Source organism: Vigna unguiculata, chromosome 6 (assembly GCF_037176805.1).
Source record: "Vigna unguiculata cultivar grain cowpea cultivar isolate G323 ecotype 2 chromosome 6, ASM3717680v1, whole genome shotgun sequence".
Classification (NCBI taxonomy): Eukaryota; Viridiplantae; Streptophyta; class Magnoliopsida; order Fabales; family Fabaceae; genus Vigna; species Vigna unguiculata.
This window is the reverse complement of record NC_140797.1, coordinates 49,301,101-49,322,703: the sequence shown is the minus strand read 5'-3', so window position 1 is coordinate 49,322,703 and position 21,603 is coordinate 49,301,101. Positions and strand designations below refer to the sequence as shown.

At 30.7% G+C, this 21,603-nt stretch overlaps 5 protein-coding genes across 8 annotated transcripts; 2 read left to right on the top strand and 3 right to left on the bottom strand.

Annotated features, from left to right (window-relative positions):
* Positions 1-92: 92 nt before the first annotated feature.
* Positions 93-5,017, bottom strand: LOC114187057 (arginine/glutamate-rich 1 protein). 4 transcript variants are annotated; one of them, XM_028075179.2, is made up of 5 exons: positions 4,920-5,017; positions 4,290-4,527; positions 2,898-3,113; positions 620-839; positions 93-534 (listed from the first exon to the last, which is right to left on the bottom strand). In XM_028075179.2, exons 2-5 carry the CDS (start codon positions 4,424-4,426, stop codon positions 268-270), a joined length of 840 nt encoding a protein of 279 aa, XP_027930980.1. In that variant the 5' UTR covers positions 4,427-4,527; positions 4,920-5,017; the 3' UTR covers positions 93-267. The 4 variants fall into 4 exon arrangements, with proteins under 4 accessions (XP_027930980.1, XP_027930981.1, XP_027930979.1 ...); XM_028075180.2 differs by having other exon boundaries at positions 4,924-5,007; XM_028075178.2 differs by having other exon boundaries at positions 4,914-5,003.
* Positions 5,018-6,670: 1,653 nt separating this feature from the next.
* Positions 6,671-7,627, bottom strand: LOC114187059 (uncharacterized). Its single transcript, XM_028075181.2, has one exon. It carries the CDS (start codon positions 7,453-7,455, stop codon positions 7,012-7,014), a length of 444 nt encoding a protein of 147 aa, XP_027930982.1. The 5' UTR covers positions 7,456-7,627; the 3' UTR covers positions 6,671-7,011.
* A 5,223-nt stretch (positions 7,628-12,850) lies between these two features.
* LOC114187056 (chalcone synthase-like) lies at positions 12,851-14,342 on the top strand. Its single transcript, XM_028075176.2, has 2 exons — positions 12,851-13,090; positions 13,175-14,342. The coding sequence occupies exons 1-2, from the start codon at positions 12,886-12,888 to the stop codon at positions 14,176-14,178; spliced, it is 1,209 nt and encodes a 402-aa protein (XP_027930977.1). The 5' UTR covers positions 12,851-12,885; the 3' UTR covers positions 14,179-14,342.
* An 807-nt stretch (positions 14,343-15,149) lies between these two features.
* On the top strand, positions 15,150-17,644 carry LOC114186598 (transmembrane emp24 domain-containing protein p24delta4-like). The gene is made up of 4 exons (XM_028074551.2): positions 15,150-15,529; positions 15,648-15,857; positions 17,114-17,190; positions 17,296-17,644. The coding sequence occupies exons 1-4, from the start codon at positions 15,344-15,346 to the stop codon at positions 17,438-17,440; spliced, it is 618 nt and encodes a 205-aa protein (XP_027930352.1). The 5' UTR covers positions 15,150-15,343; the 3' UTR covers positions 17,441-17,644.
* A 913-nt stretch (positions 17,645-18,557) lies between these two features.
* Positions 18,558-21,155, bottom strand: LOC114187379 (F-box protein At1g10780-like). Its single transcript, XM_028075624.2, has 4 exons — positions 20,977-21,155; positions 19,708-20,457; positions 19,281-19,561; positions 18,558-19,194 (listed from the first exon to the last, which is right to left on the bottom strand). Exons 2-4 carry the CDS (start codon positions 20,453-20,455, stop codon positions 18,958-18,960), a joined length of 1,266 nt encoding a protein of 421 aa, XP_027931425.1. The 5' UTR covers positions 20,456-20,457; positions 20,977-21,155; the 3' UTR covers positions 18,558-18,957.
* Positions 21,156-21,603: the final 448 nt, after the last annotated feature.

The following is a 21,603-nucleotide window of genomic DNA, read 5'->3' as shown; positions in this document are numbered from 1 at the left end:
TTGGAAATCACAACAAAGTCACTACTACCCAAGTTTGTGATGTTTTCTTTTATATATGGCGAAAAAAATGATAACCATGGACGCATACAGGGTGAATTAAGTTTCAATGATAAACAATGAAATGTAATTCCAACTGGAAAAATTAACAGCGCTGTCATCATACTACAGCTGAGGAGGCTGTCTAATTTCCTTAAATTACAGACACGAATAGGGAATTAAGCCCAAACACACTTCGTATCAAATCAAAATACACAGGTTTCCCAACGGTCATTTGGATCCAAGGGCAAATGACAATTTTGGTCGAGATTTGTTTTTACCCAACAACTTTATTTGGTTTAAACGTTCTTGTTCCTCTTCCTGTTTCTTCCTTCGCATTGCTTCTTCCTTCTGTCTTTGCATCTCTTCCAGCTCTTTGTATCGTTCCTCCTCTCTTCTTTGCTGCTCTAAAGCTTCCTTTCTCTGTGCTTCTTCCACTTTCTTCCTGTTCTCCTCCAGCATCCTTTCAAGATCTTGTTTTTCTTTACGAGCTTGTTCCTGCACCATAACAATATAAGCAATTTTCAGGCTTTGTCCAAGGTAAAAAAAGAATGAATTGGAGTATAAGGTGATTTGAACAAACCTCCTTCAGTTTAGCCTCAATAATAGCAGCTTCTTTTTCTTTTTCAAGCTGAGCTGCAACTTCATCATTAAGTCTCTTCCGTCCCTCTTCCAACCGCCTTTGAATCTCCACCTGAACCTCTTCAGAATTCAAGCTTTCTTCCACTCTCCTTCTAATTGCTTCTTCAACTCTCTTGGCAGTCTCTTCTTCTATTAATTTCAACTCTGCTTCAAGTTGACGCCTGTGAAAACATAAAAAATGTTAAGCGGGACAATGACCTCCCAACCAGGCGGAAATGCCACATAAGTGGACTCAAATCTTTTTCATAATAGGCAACTAACATAGAAACCAGACAATAGACATGTCTGCTTTATTTTTTCTCCCCTTTTTCTTTTTACCCTTTCCTAAAACTACTTAATAGAAAACCACAATCAACGGCAAACTAACCTCCATGATGACAATGGCACTAATAAATGGTTATGCTTTTAAGGCATACCTCTATTGAATCCTGATCCAAACAATAGAGTTTCAAAACTGGTGAACAGTAGATAAATGAGGCAGCCAATTTGATCATCAAACATAACAAGTCCAATTATAGCAGTACCTTGCTTCAGACAAGCCTGTGAAGAAGAAATTCAAGTAACATGCTGCAGTTTTAAGCTAGTCACGGAAATACTAGAATTTTACACTAAACATATTTGACAAGTTAATTGTAGAAGATATGTCAAGTTCTTTTGTTAGTTAAGTGCCAGAAGAATCAAAACAATTAAAAAGCCATATGTTCACCCTATTGAAAATATTTACTCCGTCGATCCAGAGATTTAAGCAAATATTATCCGGTCTAAATTATAACAGAATGTAATAAGGGGATGAACTTTGCATCCAAAGGATCCCCATAGCCAAAATTAAAGGCATTCTAGTCCATAAACCTGATGACTAGACCCTTTGAGGAGGCACACAGAATCAGATCTATCTTTTGGAGCATGTGGTACTACAGAAACAAGTTCATGAATCCAACTGAACCAAAAATGAGCCAAAAAGACAGTTAATGATTACTAGGGCATCCAGTCTTTAAATTGGTGCATCACCAGTGCAGAAAGAAAGCAGAGGGTTCAGAATACTAAGTAAGTTAATTATATAACTCAAGAAATATCTGATTAAATATTCTAACCCTCTAGTCAGCAAACTCTAGAAGTGGTAACATCCAAAAGATGAGATCAATGATGTAAAAAATGTTATGGACAAATAATAAAAAAACATGTCTTAGAAATTTGACACTGAAAATGTTAAAACAACAAAAGTCTTACCCTACTTGAAGAAATGCATAATCAAATGACATAGCTATGGTTCAATATATCACAGGGATGAAGAAACTTGCTCAACAATTAAGATCTAAAATTTCAGTTTCATAGGACTGAAAGAAAATGTGACCAATAAGCAGAAAGTAACAATCATTAAAGTTGAGTCTCTTTATCTTTTTAACTTTTTATGGAATTCATGATAGACCCAAGGGAAAAGGACAAATCAGGATGCGGGAAGTTTTCATTCCCCCCACCACCCAACAACAGATTTCTGGTAAAGACCCGAGGAAATAACAGTAATTGAACTAATTTAGCAGACAAAGATGAGCTCTGCCTCACAAGATATTAAATGGAAGAAAAATATGTAACGTCCTATTTTATGTTTCTTTTCTTTGTAGACAAAAAAAGCACTAATTAAGATCAGGAGCTTAGGAAGTAGCAGATTGAGTGCGAGAAAACAGGGGCAAGACTAAAAATTTAATAGCATCACAGTCTTCAGTCAAAAGATAACATAATGGTAAAACGAAGGAAAATTTTGTCTTCCCCAATGCAACTGTCTCGTAATATAACTAATAATCCATCATATCCTACACAGCATGAAATTTAGTAAAGTATAAACAAATAGCAGAACATTATTAAAATACCAAAAAGTATAGTAAGGCAATATTTGAAATAGACACAAAGCAGATGGAACATTTGAGACTAGAACTACTCACCAAAAATATTACAAAAAGAATTACAAAATTTTACCATAATAACCTTCCTTGCCTAAATTTCCAGGCAGTCTGTTATTGATTCTATGCACCTTTTTTTCATATGAGAGAAAGGCACATTTAATAGCATCAGCGTTCCAAACTTCTAACAGTACATTATAAGTTAAGCATAAAAACAAGAAATTTTCACCATAAACCGGAAGCACCTACCCTCATCATCTTAATGCATAAGGAAAAGTGAAGAAAAAGGTAGAGTTAGAAAAAGATTATTAGCATTTAATCTACCTTTTCTTCTCTTCTTCTTTCTTTTGTTTTTCAGTTGCAGTTCTGTGCTCTACTGACCCAAGACTTGAACTGGAAGATTTACGAGCGGGAGACAATGAGGAACTCCTACTTCTATGTCTTCTGTATCGTTTAGCAGATGGAGATCGGCTTCGACGACGTCTTGGAGTTGTAGAAGGGCTTCGGTAACTTCTTGGTGAAATAGAACGACTTTTTCTCCTGTATAATGACACGTTATTATAAGCAATGAACTTCAGCAACTAAACAACTATCTTTGGAGATCATAAATGCCGCCCACCATCTAGCACACTAAATACAAAAACATGTACAGTTACCTCAGAAATTGCTAAGAATAACCATTGTGTGCTCCATCTTTTACCACATGAAGAAGCAAATGTCACAATCGAGCAATGAAAAAACACCCCATCAGCACCTACCACCTGTTCACGTCCCTCACTTCCCATGTTAAGGGAAGGAACTGATTTTTTTGTTTTATTTTGTTATAATAGCATGTATCCTATCTTGTTCTCTATATTATGTTCTATATACATTATATTTTGATGAGTTTCCACCTTTGTTTATAAAAAGAAAAATCCCGCAAAGGGAAGGAACTCAATAGAATATCTAACAAAGTCAGCAACACCATCACCAGACACTTATGACAAGGTTGTCATAAAATATTTGAATAGTAGAAATTAGCAATATTAATGATCCAGAAAAAACAGTATGTATCTCATTCTCAAGGCGCTAAACAGAAAAAGAGAACCAAGCAGCAGAATAAAAGGTATCAAACTGCCCATTCTTGTCCACTTGAGCATATACAAAAAGGAAGATGAATGATACGAAAATACCAAGTATATATTGAATTTAAATAACCAGCATGAACGACCATGGGGTTCAACTTCGAACTACAGCTCATTAATCCTGACATGCTATGTTTCATTTCTTCAAACCAAAAAGAGTCAGATCTCAATAAATACTTAAATACAGATATATTCTTTTTTGTGATTTTTGACAACTAATTGAAAGATAAAAAAGTTCACTAAAATAAAATTTTATACATACAAGTTATAAAACCCGAATCAATAAACAACCTATGTCATATTCTCAGGTTCAAGTCTAATCCTATTTTCTAATATATAGAACACAGAAAATATTATAATTGCATAACGTCCTCGGTACGTCCATAGAGCACCAAACCTGAAAGAAAATCTAGCATGCAACACGATACAGTTTACAGTGACATTATAAAAGAGGATAGTCAGCAACAAAATATTGAGAAAAAGAAGGTTAAACACAGGAGCAAAAAATTGTAAAACATGAATCCCCAATTCATCATAACTCAACACAAGATACATCACGAAAAAAAAAAAATAAACATACAAACGGGGTCACCTGCTGTAAGAGTGGGATGAATAGGGAGATCGGCTTCGGTCTCTTCTGCTCCTCCTGCTAGACCTGTGTCCCACCGGAGATGGTGAACGCCTCCGTCTATAAGGAGGCGATCGGGATCGCGACAAGTCCCGAGGCATATCTTAATACTCGATCCCCAATAAGCTTCCGATATTTATATATTTTTCACTCAAGATTAGATTGGAAAGAGCAAAGAAGTGCCGTAAGTTTGTCTTTTTGCCTGAAAAGTTCATATCGATCGATCAGATAAGATAATAATCACTTCTAAGTGCATCCAGCTTTTTATGAAGTTGTTAATTGATGTCAAATCCAAAACTTGAAATAATTAATTTGTGGATTATATCTGAATGCATAAAAATCAAATTTCGAGCGAGATTACCGCTCCTTGGATCAGTCCTATACCAATTCAAATGTCAAGAAGCATGAATTTAAAATAGAAAAAAAGAAAACATCCAACCTGAAAAAAATATGGGGAATCTTTAAAATCTTTAAAATCAGTGGTAAGGGAACATGAAAAGAAGGATTTTTCAAGTTATGAAAAACATGATTAGGGAGGAATGGGCATGTGATAATGAGAGTAAATTGAAACTCTGCAAAAGTGCAAACCCTAACTCACGGTGAAGGAGACAACGACGACAGAAGAAGAAGAAACGTGGACCAACTCTATTTTATTTATTATTTTTTTCTCCTAATTTTGGATTAACGTGTCACTCTAAAAAAGAAAAACACTAAAATAGTTTTTGGTTGAAACACAAACGGGTCGGATTTACAGTATTGGTTGTTCTATTGGAGGCTTTTTTTCTTCCTTCACCCCATAATTTCTAACTGTACTCTATAATTTTTAAAATAATTATTTTACCTTTATAAAAGTAACTCTCAATGGAATTTTTAGAAAAGACATAATTTTAAAATTATAATTTCTGGAACAAATTTTCTAAAAATGTATTTTGAAAAAAAAATCTGAAGAATTTACTGTACCTTTTGAAATGAGATTTGCGGAAAGTTTTCTAAAATAATTTTTTCAGAACACATGTAATGTGTTCCAAAATAAATTTTCTCTCTTCTTCTTCCTCTGTAGTGAAGAAAAAACAGCAATAATAATCGTCGGTGATGTGTAGTAAATAAAATATTTTTAATCCTTTTCTTTAAAAATGTAAAGAAAAAAAAAAATATATATATATATATATATATATATTTTTTTTTAAAGTTATAAATTGTAATAGAATAAAAATATGGATACATATAAATCTCTAGTTATAATAAAAGAAAAAACAAATCAAGCTATATTAAGTTCTCACTCCTCGCACTCCTTTTATGTTCGTTAGGTTTTTTTTTAAGGGAATTTTAATGTAATTATAATCAGTTCAAAATTAAGGTAACTATTAAATTATGAGTTTCATGTGTGTAATATTGTAAAAGTTCGTTTTTATCATCCACTAATGAAAATCCATCTGTACTACAAAGATAAATGTCATACAAAATTACAAACTTTTATACATACACATCTTTTTATACATCAAATAAAGTCTAAAATATTGTAGCGTGAATTTGTGATTTTTAGCATTTAATATATGAAATTAAATAGTAATACTATCGACTTCGGAATCTATTTTAAATTTTTTGTTACAGTGGCCAAGGTTAACTACCTTATAAATAATTTCTTTTAATTTTAATAAAGTGTGAGATGTATTAGACCAGAAAATTCTATAAACTTAATTATGCATGAATTTCTTCAACCTTTTATGGTTAAAAAAACAAATATTGCAATAGTTAAAATAAAAAATGTAATTTAGTTTTCAATCATATAAATTTAATTATTTTTAATTACTTTATATTAAAAACACCAGTTTTGGCATTAAAGTGTATCAAGGACTTCCCAACTCAAAATAGTCCACAAGAAAAATCCTTGGGGTATATTAGATTCTTGAAATAAGAATATGAACATGAATGTTCTTGTAAATTGTGTTAATCAAGGTCAGGTGCTTGCAATGTGCAGAGTAACTCCAATCTTCATTCTCAGAACTCAGAACCATACACAGTGTAATAAAATATCAATCATAATCTGCATACACATTTTCTTCATTGTACCAAAGTTTAATATCCATGTATTTGTTTGAACTCAAGATTTCATTCAGATAGGTTGAACTGAGTATGCCTATGCAACTACACATTTGTAAATTCTGAAAACAAACAAGATTCATGTTCATGCCTAAGAAAACCATTTAAAAATCTGGAAGATTCAGGGGGGAAAAACAACAGTTTAATAATCTGCAGGAAAATGGAAATACTTGTCCTCTAAATTCGTCCAGAAATTGAACCAGAGAATCAATATATTCACTCTCAAGAAACATGTAAATTGATAATTACTATAAGAATGTTGAACATTCATTAAGCTGCTTGAATCATAAGCCTTGTATTGTTACATAAACAGAACGATGCACTCAACTCAAACCACAGATTTCGCCTTATCAACAACAGTGGTGAATATGTTTTGTGTTTACAATTTTGGCTGAAAGTTCCTCAGCATCTCAATTGGTACAATTCTGATATAATCAAGTTTCTATTTTTCCAAAGCAGCAATGTAATCACCAGAAATTGAAAACAACAAAGAAGAGTAAAAGGGGTTTGAAATATATTTATTAACAGGTTTAACCTGAACTGAATACATATATATAGAATCAGGGTATTGGACATTGGAGATAGATTAAGAAGGATGAACCTTTCCAGAAGAAATACCTTTCCAAGCTGATTTCATGGAAGCAGTGGCTGAATTGAGAGCAGCCTCAATATACTTCTTGGAAGCGATAGAGGCACCTTTCTCCATCAAATTTCCCATTTTTCTGGCTCTTTCAGCAGTTTGAACCAGGTTTTCCATTTCATCTTTTGCCATCTTCTCAAGCTCTTGTTCAAAGCGTCTGAACTCATCCATGGCATTCTCCATGACCGAGTCAAGGTACTCCTCGGCTTCTTCCATGCCAGCTTCTGCTTCCTCCACCTCTCTCTCTTGCTCCAGTTCAGCAGCTGCCCATGCCTTGTAGGATTCGATCTCGAACAGCTTCATCAGATCTTCGATTGTGGAAGGGTCAAAGTTCTTGTCTTGAAGGGCCTGGTCGGAGAGGAAGCTGAATTGGGAAAGTAAAGCTTCCATTTTTATTTTTTCCGGTGGATAGAGGAAGCAGATCTAACTGTGTCTGTGTGTTTAGTGCAAGAAAAAAGTGGGTGGGAGCATTATCTTACAAAATCATGGGTCTCTTCTAGTCTAGCATATAAAAGTTTTAACTTTTAGGGCCAGAAAATTTTCACATGGATTTGTGGTTCCAAACCCACAAGGACTGTCTCAAATTCTTCTCATGTAACAGGAATGGTACATTGGATTCTTCACTAACAGCTTCACTAACAGTAATTAGTAATTTCAGAATGGGACAATAATATCAGAAAGGAGATTTTTTTTTTTTTTTACATTACAATAAATACGTTTTTATTTTTTTAATTTTGATGAAAAATTAGAATTTATTTTTGTCTATAAGTTTTGACATATTTTGATCTCCAAATTTAGCAAATGATAATTTTAGTCTTTTTAATTTAATTATGTTAAATTTTTGAATTAGACACCGAATCGAAATCGTATTATTTAGGATAAACAACTCAAATACTAATATGAAATATGAAATATTAATACATCTACAAAATTTAATGTAATTAAACTTAAAACATTATATTCATTAATTTTTTTTTAAATTTGAGGATAAAAATTATCAAAATTTGTTTAAATTATATAAATTTTAATTTTGCGTCATAAAATAAATAATATTTATAAAAAATTAATTATAAAATAAAAATTGTAAAATATGTGTACAAAATTTATTGGACATCAAAATAAAACAGTCATGTGAGAAAATAGTAAAAGTAATTATGTTTTGGATCTATTAAGGTGAAAGTGAGTAAAAGTAAATAGTGAATAGGAAAAACATAATTGAGGTAAGAGGTCCATTAAAAACAATTGACAAGGCTTTTAGCTAAGTTTAGTAACTAAAAAAAATTAAGTAATCTTTTTGAAGAATTTATGGTGATAAAAATAAAATGTTACAAGAAAAGGACTTGGAATATAACCGTTGAGTTTCTTCTTTCTCTTTATATTACTGAAGTATCAATCATGGAGGAAGGGTGGGACCATTGCTTTGAAATTTTGATGTCTTATCATTTATCATGAATTGATTTTTGACTTTTTGGATCCTTACCCTAAAACAATGCATTAAAAGTTCATCTAAGTTGATTATGCAAAAGTTGTTTGAAATAACCGATCTTATTTTATATGAATTAAATATATTTTTAGTTCCTTGATTTTTTATAAATTTAAAATTAATTTATTTTGAAATTTTAAATTAATTTAATTATTTATCTTTCAAAATATATAAATTTAGTTATTTTAATTAAATTTTGTTAAATTTATTTGATATTTTAAACGTGTTTCATAATAGTATTTGACTTAATATCAAAACAAAAATATGTCAAAACAGTATAAACAATTTAAATATAATATTAAAATACATACAAAACCTTAAATAAACCTAACAAAATTTAATTAAAATGACTAAATTCATATATTTTAAAAAATAAAAAACTAAATTAATTTAAAATTTTAAAATTGACTAATTTTAAAATTCACAATCGTCCAAAACATATTTAGCCCTTTGATATACCATTTTTTTTCTTCTTCTTCACAATACTGTAGCTTCCTGTGCCAGTTTGTCAAAATCTTAATGTTGGTTTGGTACAACTAATTTTAAGGTGAAAATAATTTAAGGACTCCAAAAAGTATGGAATCCTATTTTGACTTTTGGTAATTCAATTGATGCATATAAGGTATTTAAAATTTGTATTTTAATCATTATTGTCCATACAGTATATTCTAAAAGACTAAAATTTCAATTAAAAAGAAATTTAAGAAGAAGAAAAAATAGTGTAATTGTTTATACTATTATTGTAACTAGTAACCGAGTATTATGATATTAGTTTCTCTCACACGAAAAGGGTAGAAAATTTATAATTAAGTTGATTGATGTAATAGAAAAAAAGTTAAGTTAATTTTTTAGATTTTAAATATGAGTCACTTTCAAATCTTATAAAGTACAGGTAATTCACTTTTGTTCCCTTAAAATTGAGAAAAAATATATTAAGTTAAATAATTTTGATTAGCTTGAAAATAGAATGAGATTTTCTCTGTATAGAAATAAACAATAGTGTCTAGAATCAGTGGAATCTGATCAATCCGAGACTCTTAATAGAATAACAATTATTTTACAATTAGATTAAGGGGTTAAATTACAAGGTTTGTTTTCTTTTTGGAGTCTTTTTCAAGATATAACATCAAATAATAATAATAAAAACTACAGTTAGTATATAAAAAATAGGAGAAGAAAATTATAACATAATTGTTTCTTAACTGTGTCAAGTTTTTTTTTTTAGTATATAAGAATTATGAATAAAATTTGTTTTTATGACTACTCTTATGTATATATTTGACTTTAACAGTATATGTTTCCATCAACAGAAAAAAACAAAGAGAATAAGTATAAAAAAATGAAAAAAAAATTGTAAAACACAAAAAAGAAAGACAAATTTATATATAACTTTTCAACCAGATTTGTGAAAAAAAAATCAAACATAATTAATTATATTCAACAATATAACCAATTATATATAACATGATAGATGGTGTGTATCATCAGTTATGTTTTTAAAGTAAAGGTAAAGTTTTTACGTTTTATATTATATAACAAGAAACAATTAAAATAAAAATATGATAATAATAAAATTAAATTAATCAAATTAAATTGTATGTTATATAGAGTAATTTATGTTGACATACTATTATTTTAGAATATAAATCTTTAATTTATTAAATTTTTAAATGATTTTTATTTTAATTTGAAATTTATTTTAATTTTCATGTTTATTTCAAAAATTATTTTTAAAAACTTATTCTATGGATTATTTTATAAAATATTTATTCTATTGCATTAATAATATATGTCACAAATAATTTATTTATTTAATCTAAATTCAAATAACCTTATTTTTTATTTCTTTCCTTTCACTTTTTTTCACTCCTTTAATGCAAACATACTATTTCACATGGTCTCTATATGGGTACCTAGAGTCATTAATTTTACATTCACCTTCAGCATTATTAATGTGGTAGAAGATGGGAGATGCTACTAGCTAATTGTGATAAATTAGATTATTTTATAACCACTTTTATGTTTTTTTTACAATTTTATTTTATTTTGTTAACTATTTAAAACAAATATATATATATTTAAAACAATATATATATATATATATATATATATATATATATATATATATATATATATATATATATATATATATATATATGAGCATAGATATTTGTGAGTTTGTGGCTTTATCAACATTTTAAATGTGTTTATTTGTGATGATTGATTTGAGGAGAAGAAGAGAATGAATTTGAATTGTTATTTTTAAGAGATTTAAAATATGAAAATGATTGGACTTATAAATAAAATATGTTAAAATCTATGAGTGATTTGATTCATGAAATAGATTAAAAATTAACTTTAATTGAAAGTAAATCAAGATTGTCAATTTGTCCTTCTTGAAAGTAATATAAAATTATATAAAGATGAGTTAGATTTATTTTATAAAAAATATTTAAATGAATAAATTGGAAAAAAATAATTATTCTAATAAAAAATAATTTAATATTACATATTGAATTTTGTTTGGTAAATAATTTAGAGATTTTGAGTATTAATTATTATTATAAGTGTAATTTTAAAATAATCAAGAATATATATATATATATATATATATATATAAATAAATAAAAAAGAGTTAAAGGTATAATAATATTTTATTAATCATCCTTAAATCGGTCCATGTGAAAAGAAATGGGAAAATTATAGAATTCTCCAATTTCTTCCCTTCTCTCGTTGTCAGATACTTGCTAATAAACAGGTTTTTCATCTTACAAACCATGCCTTTGGAAAAGTAAGATAGAAGGGATTTGAAAGAAAAAGAGAGTATAAATAGTATAGTTGTTTGGATTAAAATTAAATATAATAAATAATTTAAGTTTACTGGCATGTACTTATAATATTGCAAAATTAGTCGTTTTAATGAGTTAAGAAAACTTGTAAAAAAATATAAACAATTTAATGACAAGTTTGAATAAATTTTTAAATATTTTATAAATTTAAGTATTTTTAATTAATTTTTTATAACAAAATTTATATTATTTTTGTGTTATTTTTTTTGTTTAAAATTATTTAGATTTTACTATTAATAGAACTCTGTATTTTGTTTAGTTTCGTTCTTCTGTTTTTAACTTATTTATCAATTTATTATTTTTGTCTGTAATTTTTTTAATTGTTTGATTAATTCACTCTATACAAACTGAAAATAAAAAAAAGTTAATTAATAAGTTAAAGATGAAAAAGGTAAAATTAACAATCACATATTAAAAAAAATTGATAAAAAAAATTGAATAAAATTTTAATGAACACACTTAAATTTATAAATTATTTAAAACTTAATTAAGCATTTTCTAATAAACATATAAACATATATATATATATATATATATATATATATATATATATATATATACTTTGAAGGAATTTCCCTCTTTTATTTAATTTTATTTTTCATTGAAGTTTTAGTTCTTTTGTTTAAAAGTTTTTGTAATGTTAATCTAAAATATGTATAACTATTTTTTATGCACCTTAAATAATTATATTAAATATAGGATTATTTTAAATTAAAATAAATAAATTTTGAAATTGACAATTTTTTTAGAGTAAGGATACTAAAATCTAAAATAAATAAGCCCAGATAAAAAAAAATCATAAAAAACAAAAAGATAATATTACTATAAGAGTCAACGGTACAATACATGCATTGAAAAAATTAAAAGAAACTTAATTACAATTTGATCAGATAATTATTATCTTGTATAACTCAATGGTTATTCTTTGATTTTAAGTTTGTTGATCATATATGAGATAAATAATTGTGGAAAAGCTTTTAATTATAGATATTGCCATAACTCTAATTTTAATTTGTCTTCCATGGCTTTAATTCGAGCCGCGGACAAAAATAAATAATGTAATTTGCTTTGAGGATGGTCCAGTTTATAGAGTTTAGGGGAACAATGCCATTTACTACAGAGATTTTCCAAATCATTTATGATTTGTTTCTCAGGTATCAAAAAAATTAGGTAAATTAGGTCCATACTTTTTTTTTTTTATAATTGTGATATTTATTTATTTATTTGTTATTTTCAAATTTTAAGATATGATTCAACAAAAAATCGTATAGGTTGTTTTAAAGTGAAAAATTAAAGTATAAAATTAGGAATTTGCAATTGAAAACCGAAAAAGAGTAGTCATGATTATGAATATTATATTAAAAATTAACAATTAAATTATGAACACATGAAAGTAAGTGTCTATAAATAGACATCGATACAACTTACTCTAAGTACGTATCTTACAAAATAACTCAAATCTTTGTTTGTTGTGTTTGGTTTTAGGTGATGGATCAATCTCTGGGCTCCAACAAAATGCCATATTTGAAGGAAGTTCGAGAAAAAGAAAGAGCTGGTGGAACCGCCGCCATACTAGCCATCGCCACCGCAACTCCACCCAACTGCGTTCACCAAGATAACTTCGCCGATTTCTACTTTCGAATCACTAACAGTGATCACATGACTCAACTCAAGGCCAAGCTCAAGCGCATATGTAACTTCATCTTTCTACCACCACCATCATCTTTATCGTATAAAATCTCTTTAGATATATGAAACAGAATGTGTTATTGAACAGGTGAAAGGTCGATGGTGAAGACACGATACACACACATGACTGAAGAAATGTTGATCGAGAACCCCAAGTTAGGCAGTTACAAAGCATCCTTGGATGCCCGACAGGACATACTAATCGAGGAAATTCCGAAGCTTGGAGAAAAGGCGGCGTCGAAAGCCATCGAGGAATGGGGGAGAGACAAGTCCCACATCACTCATCTCGTGTTCTGTTCCTGCACAGGTATGGACATGCCAGGTGCCGATTACCGACTTCTCAAGCTCTTGGGCCTCAAACCATCCACCAAAAGGTTCATGCTGTACCACCAAGGTTGCTTCGCCGGCGCCGGCGCACTCCGTCTGGCTAAAGACCTTGCCGAGAACAACGCCGGGGCACGTGTTCTGGTGGTGTGTTCCGAGATCATGGTTGGCGGATTTCGTGGGTCCTCCGAAGCCCACCTGGACTCGTTGGTGGGCCTGGCACTCTTCGGTGACGGTGCTTCATCTGCCATCGTTGGATCCGACCCGGAAACATCCACGGAGCGGCCCTTGTTTCACATTGTGTCGGCATCGCAGACAATTGTGCCGAACTCGGAGGGTGCCATGGAGGGACACCTGCGCGAGATGGGAATCACGTTCCATATGAAGGATAGTGTTCCGGTGTTGATCGGAGAGAACGTGGAGAAAAGCTTGGAAGAAAGTTTGAAGGCACTTAGGGTGAGTGATTGGAACTCGTTGTTCTGGGTGGTGCACCCTGGTGGTCCTGCAATCTTGAACCAGATAGAGGAGAAAGTTGGGTTGAACCCTAGCAAACTGAAAGCGTCTAGAAAGATTCTGAGTGAGTATGGGAACATGTCGAGTGCATGTGTGTTGTTTGTGCTTGATGAGATGAGAAAGAAATCTGTGAAGGAAGGAGAAGGCACAACTGGTGAAGGATTTGAATGGGGCGTTTTGCTAGGGTTTGGCCCTGGATTGACCCTCGAAACCATTGCTTTGCACAGTGCCATTATAGACTCAGCTTCAGGTTAAGAACTTTTCCACCATTGTTCAGAGGTGCTGCACGTGAATCATTTGTCATGCATGGTTAACGTTTCTCTTGTGTATGCCAAAAACAAAATAAAACATATGTAATAAGTTTGCTTGCGTTTTTTACTCCCACAGATTTTAATATTTAAGAAACTACATTAATTAATGAGAACAAAGTTATATATATATATATATATATATAAGACAAAATTATTAATAGTTTTTTTATTCTATTTTTTTAAAGTGTATATATAATTTATTAAAATTAAGAGTAAACTTTTTAACAAAAATGTATGTAATCTTTTGGTAACAAAAAAAAATTTAGGGAATGAAATTATATATCCTAATTTAAGAAAAGAAAAGTTCTGGGAGTGAAAGTAGAGAAATTACGCTACGCTGATCTCATTTTACAAAGGATGAATAAGGACTCAAATTAACTTTCTGAAATAAAAATCAACATTTAAAGTTAATAATAATTTGATAAAATGTAATAGTTGTATAAAAAATTAAAGTTCCGTATAGCTGGAACTGTAAAATCTAAATATTTATTGATATATATTTTTTCTACAGCCAACAGCGACCACCTTAGATAGAGAAAGAAGAAAATATATATATATATATATATATATATATATATATATATATATATATATATATATATAAATAATAATAAGATTTGAATTCTAAACGGCCAAGAAATTTCTAGTTATTAAACTTTAAGATTTTTTTTTTTGGGTACATGATACAATACGAAAGAGAAGTGGTCAATTAGTTTTCATAAATGTTGAAACTAACGATAAAAGAATATTCAGTATTAGCGTGATTTTTTCAATCACTCGATTACATATATTAATATAAAAGGCGTTTAAATGAAAAATACTGAAACAGTACATAAAAGACGTTTACACCTAAAAAGAGAAATAGGAGGTAACATGTTATTTTAACGAAGGAAAGAGACGCAATGGGAAGAAGCAAAGAAAGAATAACAATGGATGATAAGAGAATAGCTAAAAAAAGAAACAGAAACTATAGGAGACAAGGCGCGAGAGGCAGTTACTACGTTGTTGGTCACATCAGAAGCTGACATTGATTTTACGTTGTTATTAGAAAAAAACAAATTGATCAAACGGTGTTCGTGTGAATGAAGAACACATAACACAGAGATATTATGATGTCAATGTTGTTGCCACTCTTCTTCTTCTTCTTCTTTTTCTTCTCAACCTCTCGCGCAATATGGCTAACGATACCAACCGGCGGCACCAAGTGCGTTTCCGAAGAAATCCATAGCAACGTCGTCGTTTTGGTCCATTACGCTATCGTCGGTGGTACCCCCAACATCACCATTTCCTCCAAGGTAACGTTTTTTCCCACGCATGCATGCATGATTTTATATCTAGTTTTGTCTCTCGCACGTTGTTGTTTTAATGTCTGGAACATCATCAAAGATTGTTTGTTTTTTTGACGATTTTCAGGTGTCATCACCATATGGAAACGAACTTCATCATGTAGAAAGCACACGGTTGGGTAATTTGGCTTTTACAGCAAGAGAGAGTGGACTGTACCTTGCATGCTTCTGGGTGGACGGTAATGATCGAGGAGGAGACGTTATTTTGGACCTTGATTGGAAATCTGGAATTGAAGCCAGGGATTGGGATTCTATTGCTAAAAGAGACAAGATTCAGGTAAATATCCTTTGGAGATGTCAAATTTGTTTAGAGTTGTTAAAACGGGTAATTCAGCTCGATCCATCATGGATTGATTATTTAGTGAACCAATTCAACCGGTTCACTTATTAACGAGCTAACAAAATTTGAACCTAGTCCAGTCCACCACGGTTTGATGGGTTAAACTAGTTGGCTTACATGTTCACTTAATTAAAAAAAATACAATTTTTTATTTATTTTTCAGTCAAAACTAAATTATAATTCTAATTAAAATCTAAATAAACTTCAATGGAATCCAAATATAAAATAAAATCACAAAAAATACAAATTATCTATGTATTGACAAAAAAAAAACCTAACTTGATTCAAATACAAAGTCCAACTTAACAAAAAACACCACTTGTGTGACCTGACTCATTACGGGTTCAACATGGGTAAGCCACGAGTACAGAGGGGGTTTCATTGGAGAAAACAACACCAATGAGATCTGAGCCTAACCACATAAGACACTGACACCACTCTCAACCCAAAACCTTAAGGCAATGGGTTTATGGGTCTTTATTCTTATAGTGCTCCACTTTCTCATTTCTAGCCAATGTGGGACTTAGACTCACACTTGGATTCCTAACACCGAGTTATATGTGAGTCGGATCAAAAATCAACCCGTATCGAAATTTATGAAAATTTTTTAACCCAATCTAGTCCGAACCCATTATGAGTCGAATTGACTCACGGATTCCAACTCATTTTGACAGCTCTAAATTTTTTATATAAATTATTCAAAATATTTAATTTACAAAGAAAATATTTTTTATATAAATAAAATTTAAATTATATTTATATGAAAAAATATCGGCGGCTATGATTCCGTCACTATGAGATCCGCCGGTGGGACATTTGACATTATCGTGTTACTTTTCACTTTCATTTTTTCTTTAATACAAAAGTTTACTTTTTTTATATCTATTTTACTTTTACATAAACATCACGAAATTATCAAATATTGTCAAATAATTTTTTTTCTTTTGCGTACAACTATTAACGGTTTTGGTTGTACACCCGTCAAACTTAACAAGGACAATAGTATTATAACTTACATTTTTTTCTTTTTTATGATGAGTTTTAACGTGAGTTATTGATTAATATATCATTATGTTTTTTTAAAGAATTAATGATATACACTAAGTCATGTTAAAGAATAAATGAATAAATAATGAGAATTGATCTCAGTAGCACATTCCGATATATTAATTTGATTTCACATTGATGGATAGGGAGTAGAGCTTGAGTTGAAGAAGCTAGAAGGATCAGTGGAGTCTATCCACGAGAATTTGATGCATCTGAGGGGAAGGTAACTTTGATATGTTACAAAATAAAATGTGTTGCCAAAGTATTAACTTTTTTCTGATGTATCATATTTGTTGTTTTTGTTTGTGTATTGGGAAATTTTGGTCAGGGAAGCAGAGCTGAGGAACCTGAGTGAATCAACAAATTCCAGAGTGGTGTGGTTTAGCCTTTTGTCCTTAGGTGTCTGCATCACAGTTTCAGTTTTGCAGTTGTTGCATTTGAAGCGATACTTCCACAAGAAAAAGCTTATTTAAATGCTGCTAAGGTTTTTTTTTTTTTTTTAATTTTATTTTAAAGAAGAAATTTTCTATAACTGAGGCATTTTTATGAGCTTTGCTTCTTTCATAAGTAGTGAAAACATTGCACCTTGTCCACAGAAATTTGCTATGTCTGGTTTGAATTAACTTGTAGCTATCACATTTAGTTTGTGAACTTCAAATGTAGAAAGCTCTACTAATTGATGACAACTTTTTAGTTGAAGTAAACATTTGGTTCTGAACTTAAAATGAATGCTTTATAATTTGTACGTGTTTATCAAAATATTAGAGAAGACACAACTTTTAGAAACTGAGTAAAAGTTAATTTCAACTTAGCAAAAAATATGGTTATTAGAAAACTAAGTCATGGAAAGATTATTTTGACTTTACTTTTTGTAGAAGCTGTTGAAAATTTTATATAAAATAATACTATAATTTTTTAATTACTTTCTCTGGGAAAAATTATCTGACCAAGGATAACTGATGGCAAAAGGTTTGAGTTGCAGTTGAAAAACAAGTACAAAAAATTGAGGTGGTGTATTTTAGAAAAGAAGAAGTGAAAAAAAACATTAATATTAAAACTGGGCCGTGGGCTGATTTTCGGGTTGGTCCGATAAAGCTTAATTTGGGTCATTTCTTGCTGCAGCTCCGTTATTTTAACCTGGACTCCCATAAATTTTTTGTATTTTATAATATACAATCTCATTTTAAATTACAAAATTAAAAATAATTTATAATGCAAAATAAATTTATTTATTTATTTATTTTAGATTGTAGATTTAAAATTTTTAAAAATTATACTATATATAATTTAGAATACAAAATAAAAAATTCATTTTTAATTATATAATCTGAAATGTTAAATTTCCATTTCAAATTACACAGTTTAAAATACAAAAGGCTGAAATTATGGAGGTGCAGAAAAAAAATTGCCCTGTCCAAACACTCTATTCCTCTCCCTTTTTTAGTAACCGTTAGATTTATAAGAATTTAAATTTTTAACTGAAATTTTCATGTTATCCCTTTATTGGCACTTCAAAATATACTGATGAACACCGGTTCATAATAACTTTTTTAATATACCAAAATCAAATATTTTAAAAATTCAACAACAAACAATAAAGCCAAGCATTTTATAACAATAATGTAAATCATCATAACATCAAACAATATTGAATGCAAATCTAATAAAATTTGATCATCATAACAATAATGGAAATCTTTTAATGGTGCAGTATCATACCAATCAACCATAGCCATATAACATCAAATGAATTGCATCAAATTTAAATTAGCTTATCTAGGAGGAAAATATGGTAGTGGCATTATTATCTTATACCCAAACTGGTAAAGTGGTAAACCATTTACTCCTCAAAATGGAGAGGTTATCAATTTTCAAAAGACAACGAAACCATAAGCTCCTCAAAATTGAGACATCAACTCAGCAGTTCTTTTGAAACTGGAGACCAGCACGCAATGTGCTGCATAAAAAATGCATCAAGATTGTCTTATCTTCATTCTATTCGAACTATCCTGTGGTTCATGTATCTAAACCGGCAAACCTCATCAAAAAAATCATCAGCGCTGTTATGAGTGCTCTTCATCTGAAGAATCTTGATAACCATGGTCCTTAGATTTTTGCCGTACTTTAACATGGATTCAAGAGTGTTCATCTTTTGTTCAGCATTTAATGGTGATCTCACTGTGATCACTACCTCCTCCAAACATGGAATTAAAAATCCCGGATCCACCTGCATATGAACATCTTCATCAGATAAGATTACATAGAACAACCTTAATCAGATTAATAATATAAAAAATGTCACTATAAATTTACATGTTTCAGACTGTTTTTCTGACAAAGTGCTGCAAACATGGCTCCATGGATGTCAAATTTGCGCAGGTGGGGATGGCTGTTGAAAAAATCAACAAAATCAACCTCGGGAAAGGGTTGAAGAGCCTCGAAGTTCCCTGTGAATTCCACCTTCATAAAAAGATGCTTCACCTCACTTGCCAATTTCAGAATTTTGCATATTGCATCCCAACACCACTGAACCCCCCTCATAGACAAGAACTCCAAAGCTGGAAGGTTTCCAAACTCAACCATGTAAACTCTCCCTGGAATCAATTAACCATGAAAATAGGAGAGAATATTAGGCGTTAGGCTTACTAATCAAAAAAGACAATTACATTGTAGGTTACTCTCGAACAAAAGAAAAGGCCAATAAAAGAAAAGTGTAAGAATGACTTTAAAATTCAATTACCTGCACTATTGGATATTGAAAGATTCCTCAAATGCTGGGATTCAGGAACCCTAATCCAACTACAGCCTTGTACCTCAAGAGATACAATTTTGGATGAGGTTAGTGTCAGTGAACAGTTCCCCAAGCCATAGAAATCCAGCTTACACTCCTCCAAATAGGGAAGGTCAATTGAGATTGTTCTAACCCCTTCACAGCCAAGCAGTACAAACCTTCTCAGATATGGGCATGACTGAAGCACCGCAATCAGTGCAGATTCCTCCAATCTTACACCAACCATTTCTAGTGTCCTAAGATTTTCAAAAACATCCCATTTCGGGAAACGTGGCATTAAGACACCCCAGAGTTTGAGACATTTCAAATTCCTTGCTGCACCAATGCATTCCAATTTTGAAGGGCTTTGCTGGTGATGGTAGGATTGTTCCTCAGCAAGGTTGTCCAATCGAAGCTCAAGTTGAGAAAGAGATAGACCAACTAGTGATAGCCATGAAGCAAGGCCAGAAGAGGAGAAGGGGCTGTATACAGTTAGATGTTCTAACCGCACAACTGTTGATACCATTCTTTTCACAACCTCTTCCGGACTCTCACCAGCCGAAGTATTTTCAAGCGAGTTGCGAGGGAAGTACAGTGTTTTGATGTAAATCATCGATTCCTTCCATCGCTTAGAAACACAATTACAACAAGCCACATCGCGAGCATTACAAATATGTGACAATATGCATTGAAGAATGGCATCAGGGAGAGAATCCATCGCTGAGGACAAAAAAAAAAATTGTCGATAGTCAGATTCAAAAACATCTCTCCGAAACAGCAACATGAACAACAAGGAAAGGAATAAAGTTAAAAAATTAAAGACTCTCGTAATTATTTTAGTCTCAATTCCACCATACAGTTCAATCATTTACATCCTCGGAACTCGCATCTTCTTTGTGCTAGCTCCAAAATCTTGCTTTTTTTTTAAAGACTCGAAAACCAAATTGTTACGAGCAACAGAATTGAACACCGGTGATGTATATGAATTATTTGCACGGATAATCTAAAATCTACTTCTGAAGCAATGCATGGCATAATAAAGAGAACCTAGATGAGATTTAAACATTATATCATAATTAGGGACAGAAAACTAATACCAGGTCTTAGAAATTGATTGAAAGAACTCCTGTCATATGCATATGCATAGAACTAGTAATACATCAAACTCAAAACAAAAATAACAACTTTTTTATAGTTCAGCAAGACTGAAACAAAAAAGCGGTCTAAGAGACAGCTTACGGAGTGAGAAAATCAAAGAGAATGAAGATCCGATCTTGGGGGCATCGTCACCGTTTTGGGTATGCGGAGAGAGATAGATTTCGGAAATGTATCAAAACATAAAATGTTGTTTTGCCTTATAAGCTACAAAATTGGGGGAAGAGGAGGGTGGAATGGAAAATATCCCGCTTTTTTTTTCGAGGAATTTCAAATTGTTTTGACCGTTCAAACAAATTTAGTGCGATGCGAGGAGGGTATAATAATAAATACACTACTAATTAAATACGTATGAGAATATGTGTATAAAAATATCTATAAAAAATACTTAATAATTCTAATAAATGTGATACACAATAATTTTGTTTGTTTGTGTATGATGCAATTATGTAGAATGTACTTATAATTTTAATTTTATACTATATTTGTTTTTTTTGCAACTGTCTTTCCAAAATAGAAAGAAACAATTTTATTGTGGATCTCATATATTTTATTATTCTTTTCTGAATTTCCTTTTATATGTATAGAGGAAAGGAAGGAAATATTTAAAAATAATACTAGTAAATTTTAAAATAATGATTATTAAATGTTAAATATAAATATCAAGTATGCATTTCTTTCCTCTTTCTTTGTTTCTTTTTATTTCATTTC

Coding starts and splice junctions, on each gene's coding strand:
- LOC114187057 (XM_028075179.2), bottom strand. CDS start 4,426: ATGCCTCGGGACTTGTCGCGATCCCGATCGCCTCCTTATAGACGGAGG. Junction 3,114..4,289: donor TCATCCCACTCTTACAGCAG/GTGACCCCGTTT, acceptor GTCATTATACAG/GAGAAAAAGTCGTTCTATTT. Junction 840..2,897: donor AAAGAAGAAGAGAAGAAAAG/GTAGATTAAATG, acceptor ATGTTTTCACAG/GCGTCAACTTGAAGCAGAGT.
- LOC114187059 (XM_028075181.2), bottom strand. CDS start 7,455: ATGGAAGCTTTACTTTCCCAATTCAGCTTCCTCTCCGACCAGGCCCTT.
- LOC114187056 (XM_028075176.2), top strand. CDS start 12,886: ATGGATCAATCTCTGGGCTCCAACAAAATGCCATATTTGAAGGAAGTT. Junction 13,091..13,174: donor GGCCAAGCTCAAGCGCATAT/GTAACTTCATCT, acceptor GTTATTGAACAG/GTGAAAGGTCGATGGTGAAG.
- LOC114186598 (XM_028074551.2), top strand. CDS start 15,344: ATGATGTCAATGTTGTTGCCACTCTTCTTCTTCTTCTTCTTTTTCTTC. Junction 15,858..17,113: donor CTAAAAGAGACAAGATTCAG/GTAAATATCCTT, acceptor ATTGATGGATAG/GGAGTAGAGCTTGAGTTGAA. Junction 17,191..17,295: donor TTGATGCATCTGAGGGGAAG/GTAACTTTGATA, acceptor AATTTTGGTCAG/GGAAGCAGAGCTGAGGAACC.
- LOC114187379 (XM_028075624.2), bottom strand. CDS start 20,455: ATGGATTCTCTCCCTGATGCCATTCTTCAATGCATATTGTCACATATT. Junction 19,562..19,707: donor TTCAATATCCAATAGTGCAG/GTAATTGAATTT, acceptor AATTGATTCCAG/GGAGAGTTTACATGGTTGAG. Junction 19,195..19,280: donor AGAAAAACAGTCTGAAACAT/GTAAATTTATAG, acceptor GTTCATATGCAG/GTGGATCCGGGATTTTTAAT.